This window comes from Setaria italica, chromosome II, assembly GCF_000263155.2.
Source record: "Setaria italica strain Yugu1 chromosome II, Setaria_italica_v2.0, whole genome shotgun sequence".
NCBI classification, from domain to species: Eukaryota; Viridiplantae; Streptophyta; class Magnoliopsida; order Poales; family Poaceae; genus Setaria; species Setaria italica.
The window spans coordinates 40,309,059-40,314,924 of NC_028451.1; the positions used below are offsets into that span (position 1 = coordinate 40,309,059).

Below are 5,866 nucleotides of genomic sequence, written 5' to 3' on the forward strand. Positions count from 1 at the left end.
GGAGCTTGGGCGGCGGCGGCGACCGCATTTTCTGTTTCCACCCTATTTTCCTTTCAAATTATTTCAGTAAACAGTACTCTACCTTCACGTATTTTTTTCCCCTCAGCATAGCTGCATAGGCCGTATAGAAATGTGCAGGAACCAACATTTCTTGGAATCGTCGTACTCCATTTTATTGCACGTTCAAGCAGCTACTGATCAGTAAATGATTTCTCTAAAACAGTTTGAAGATAAAATAGTAAGGAAACTTTACAACATTAAGCCATACGAAAGAGATTCACATTAGCACATATGCTTGGTTTCAGTAGGAGCAGTGTACATAGCAAAGAGAAAGGGTAACGCCTCCAGGTGAAGTTCGTTGCTTTGCTTGTGCCCTCCCAAAATTGTTGTGCGTGACACATGAACTTGTGTGTATGGTATTGGCCTGTGGAAAACACAGTTCAAATTTCCGAAAATGGACGATCCACCATGTTTCTATCTTGAAAATCGAATACTAACTTTTAATAGAACATGTCATAAGTTTGTACTAGTATGTTACCTTACTCACTGTTGTCCACTCGCTTGTGCATGGGAAGACGAGGCAGCAGCAGGATCAGTGTGCTCACGCCCACTCACTCTCTGCTCGTCCCCATGTCGCTGCATGTTGCTGTCGTCCTGGGCTCTCATGGCCTCGACCTCGTCACTCAAGCTAGGCCCGGACCCGCTCAAGTATTGGATCGCGACTTCCATCGCTTGGATGGTAATACGGAGGCCATTCTGAATTGCGGTGTGATAACCGTCCAGCGCAACGATCTTGTCCTGAAGGCCCGTGATGGCAGCAGCTGCTTTGTCCTCGCAAGCCTTGATCTCTGCCCGGTGGCTAGCCTCAGCTTCAGTGGCCTTGCGCTTGCATGCGGCGATCTCATCTCGGAGCCGTGCCTCTATCATGGAGGCTGCATGGACCTGTCTTTGGGCCTCTTCAGCGCAGTTCTTCCAGACCTCGAGATCTGTGACCGCACTGCCACGTGCCTGGATCTCTGCCCACAGACGTACCTCAGTCTCATTGGCCCTTTCCTTGCACTCCATCATCTCAGCACGGAGACGTTCCACGATCTTGGAGGCCGCGAGGGTCTGTCTTTGGGCCTCTTCAGCGCAGCTCTTCCAGGCCTCGAGGTCTGTGATGGCACTGCCGCGTGTCTGGATCTCTGCCCAGAGACGTACCTCAGTCTCATTAGCCCTTTCCTTGCACACCATGATCTCAGCACGAAGACGTTCTTCGGTCTTAGAGGCCTCGAGTAGCTTGCGCTCACACACAACTATCTCATCCTGGAGCCGTGCCTCGGTGGCTTCACTTCTCACATGAGCCTCGGACTCATCGACAATCTTTCCTTCATGCGCAGTTCTTGTGGGCATGCAACCATCTGTAGAAGTATTTAATTCGGACTCCCAAGCAGAAACTTGAGCTTTAAACGTGTTTAACACCTCCCATTGTTGGCTCTCTGTTAAGTGTTCTATCCAGTCATCATCATCACTGTGCTCAGACGCCACACTTGTAGCATCAGCAAAATAGCCCTCTTTAGCCTGTCCCTTCCCCTTGTCGACGCAGACATTCCCCTGAGACACAGTTGCATATCCATGACCACTGTTCCCTGAAACTTCGTTTTCTTTATTGCATTCTGATTCTGCAGCCAAGTACACACTGAATTAGTAAGACATCAAAATAAATGTTTTACTACCCATTAAAAGAACTGAAATGCCAAAAAAAGGACCTGATGCAATTGAATTTCAACAACGGCAAAAAAGGAGCGGCCCAAATCACAATGACAAAATTTTCTTTTGCACTAGGGTGCACTATTACATTATCAACTAAAAAATGTAGATTATACACTCGGCCACACTATCACAAGAAAGATGTCAATTAAAAAAATGTAGATCACATAATAGGGTATACTATCACAAGAAAGATTCACCTAAAAAATTTAGATCATACACTAGGGTACACGATCACAAGAAAGATGTCAACTAAAATTGTAGATGATAAACTAGGGTACACTATCACAAAGAAGACACCATTCTCTCGCAATGCCAGGGATCAACATGGCGAGAGGCTTGAACCCTAGGTCGTGGAAAGGGACAGCAACGTCGGCGAGCACACAGGTGGCCAGGACAGAGTTAGCTCTCTCGACCGGTAGGGTTAACTGGCTGGATGCCCGCCGGAGGCAGGGAGCTAGGGGAGGTGAGGTATCGGCTCGGTTTTGCTACTAGTGGTGGTGTGGTGAGTGACAAGGGTACACTATCACAAGAAAGGTGTCAACTATAAAACATGTGGATCATACACTAGTACCAAAAAGGACCATGGCTATTGTAGTAGTTCCTAGACAAGACCAATATGTGACATGAAATAACATAGGAAGCAGAAGTTGCAATTAACATTGAACATATTCTACTTGCAGTTCAGACTTCAGTGCAACAAATTTACATAGGCAAAGACACTATAAATTTCGATCTAGTTAACTACAACTAGCGTTGGCTATTAGATAGAATATTAGAGAGACAAAGTACCATAATAAATGCAATAGAGACAACATTAGAGAGAAGCAAATGCAAAAAGGACAAATGATAAATCACATGCACTAAAAATAAAATCTCAACTTACAGTACCTGGTTGCAAAATAGTACAATCATAACCACTAGCATATTATATCCCGCAAAAACCAAAAAATAAAAAAAACATAACACATAATAATAAAAAGAGAACATATGTAATCCAGAATATTCGTGCACAAAGCATATATGTAAGGAGAGACTCAAACTCAACAGTACGTGTATGTAATACACAAGTGCACAAAACATATGTTAGGAGAAACACAAACTCAACAGTACGTATTGGCAAAAGCTCACCACGTTGCAGCGATGGAGCTAGGAGTGCGTCGGCGGCAGTCGTCCTCAGCGGGCTCAGCCTGGGCAAGTCGGCGGCGGCCTCAACTGCACTGGGCGTGCAATCCAGTGGGGCGACCTCCATCTCGCTGGCCCTGCTGATGACGTGCGCTCCGACCTGCTGGGCCTCGACTCCTTCCTGGTCGCCCACGCTGGCCGCCGTGCGGTCGGGCCCGCGGACGTCGGCGGGGAGGAGCGCCTCGGGCTCGGTGGCCCTGCGTTCCCACGCGCGGACCTCGGCCTGAAGCCGCGCCTCCCTCTCGCCGGCACGGCGGATCTGGGCCTCGGCCTCGGCGAGCTTGCGCTCGCGCTCGGCGAGCACGACCGCCACGTCCGCGAAGTCAGACCCGCGGCGATTGTTGTACAGGCGGACCACGAGTTCCGCCGCCGGCAGGTTAGCGAGCTGGGGGTTGGAGAGGGACCCCAGAGAACCGGTGGTGGCGGCGGCGGCGCGGTCAGAGACATCGGAGCCGGAAGACGCCATCTCTCACGCAGTGGCTGGGAACGACGCGCGCGGCGAGGGGCCGGAACCCTATGTTGCGGAAATGGACAACGGCGGCGTCGGCTAGCGCGCTGGTCTCCGGGATAGCGGCTTGCTTTCTCGACCGGCGGTGGGGATGGGAGCTGAGCTGCGGAGGTCGGCTGGGTGGATGGGGATGCCCGGCGGCGGGGAGGGAGTGGAGGTAGGCTAGGGTTTAGTGAGGTGGTGGACTGGGGATTTGGGCAGGGGGGGAGCGGATATAAAGGCGGCGGCGGCTGCAGTGACACACGGAGTGGAAAGCGCAGTCGTCTTCTTTCTGACCGCGTGGGCCCACGGTTGTTGGTTTTCTCTGCTGCCTGGAGCCCTGGACGGCGCCGTATATCTTGTACACAGTACACTAACGCGCTGATGGGGAGTTGATTAAAAATTGTTGCAACAGTGTTCTGGCAGTTCTTTTATCGACAATGTCTTGTGATATGCAAACAATTAGTGATATGCAAATTTTCAGCGCCGAATAAGTAAAAGAAAATAAAATCAAGGTGTGATTGATCTGAGGGAGATGCTTTTGAAACATTTTGTCAGTGTCGTTGTAGTATCTTTAGCAAGTCAGAAACATTGTACTAGTGAGGTAGGATAATATTATTGTGTACACTTGTTGTGATAATCAAACACAATTTCCCAAGTGATAATCAAACTCTTGTTGTGCCCCAACACAATTTCTGTCTCTCTATTGTTATCAGGTACCTCCCTGTACCTTGTAAACATCTAAAAAAATCTCGGTGATAAGCCAGATATATAATCCACTGTTTATATATCAGCTATGACATAGCTTACTGCTTGGACTGGAGAAATCCTTTTGGGTTCAACTACTTGAGTTGATATATGCATGAAATAGTGACTGGATGCATGTGCTCAAGAAGATAGTGGCAGAGGTGCCTACTTCTTGTCCTGATTAAAAGACACCGCTTCCAATTTTTCACACTTCAAGTAGAGAGAAACTGAAAGCTACTTCAAAAGATCAACACTTTAAATTTGTTAGCACATGGCTAAACAAAAAGGGTCTGGATTCGATCACCAACAGTGTGTGAATATCTTGGATCATATATTATGAACAGTCTCCATGGTTGCATCTGACAGGGTGAACCGAACCTTTCTTTCAGATGTGTGCCAAGAATTTTCAAATTAAGCTGTGCACTTACAACGACCTCTAACTTCTAGTTACTTGGTATCCTTGACCCTTCAGGTACAACAGCAGTGCTGGCCTTGTAGCAAAGAATTAATCAAGCTACACTTAACGTTGTGGAAATGAAGAATTAATCCTTGCTAGAAATTAATGAATGCAGAAGAAATATTCTGTCCTTGCATTGCAAGACTAGCTAGAAACCATCAGGGCATGAGTACGTGCTTGCATTGGTTGCCATGTGGTTGAAAGAAAGAACAAAGAAGTTATCCCTGGATGATACATATTTGAAATTCAACATCACTCCTTATGACTTGTGTTGCAGAGAAATCATCTTATTTGTCAGCAGCTACCTGTCTGCCTGTCTATATATGCAAGTCATCCGGATAACCAGCACACTACTGATCACAAGGAACATGGGAGGACCTTCTAATGTATAGCATCAGCAAGGTGATGAAGAACTAATAAAAACATATCCTTACATAAAAAGGAAAATGATGAAGGAAATCTCAGACTGGTAACTGTTAAAAAACATTCATACAAGATTTCAACTTTTGGATTATCAAAACTTTGAATTTGGGGAAATGATATAGAACATTTTTAGGAATAAAAAACATGGCAGCAAAGGGGTAAACTCATATAGCAACAGGGATTTTTGTTTTCTCTTACAATCGTAGTGGAGCAGCAGAAAGGTTGTCAACAAATTGGTAACAGGCTGCAATGTGCCTATATCATGTTGATCCGAAACACTAATATGTTGAAATCATCAATACATATAGCACCTGTTGGCGGTAGTTAACACGTCAAGTCATGAATCGTAAGCGCACGGATCATCGTAACTTTTCCCTTAGAGTATTCCATCCAAGGTTCATTAATTTGTGGTTCAGCATCGAACTGACTAGGGTTCTCTATCTAGCTAAACGGATCTAATCCTATCATGAAGCATGAATTGCATATAAAGGGTAACCCAATCATGAGATAAGCATTATAGACAGGGTAAATAGATCACATCCATGTATATATGAGGTAACACAACCAAGAGTAGCATAAGACTATCGTCTTCTTGTTGTAGCTCTAGCAAAATGGTAACCAATCTATGTAACACCTTGATAAAGAGTCATCTCTCAGAAAGGCGGCTCGCAAGTGGCCTACTTTCTTATGGTCGCCCTTGTGAGGTGCGTGTTGACGCCTCTAGTTTTCCAAAGCTTTACCTCAATGACCCTACTCAACATTATGCAATCGTTCGGTCTTTTCCTCCCACATGCTGTCACCACACAAGAGTAATCACA

The 5,866-nt window shown here is 46.2% G+C and overlaps 1 protein-coding gene across 1 annotated transcript; it reads right to left on the bottom strand.

The window, feature by feature from the left end:
• Positions 1–543: 543 nt before the first annotated feature.
• On the bottom strand, positions 544–3,400 carry LOC111256406. Its single transcript, XM_022824341.1, has 2 exons — positions 2,881–3,400; positions 544–1,661 (listed from the first exon to the last, which is right to left on the bottom strand). Exons 1-2 carry the CDS (start codon positions 3,398–3,400, stop codon positions 544–546), a joined length of 1,638 nt encoding a protein of 545 aa, XP_022680076.1.
• Between the last annotated feature and the right edge of the window lie 2,466 nt (positions 3,401–5,866).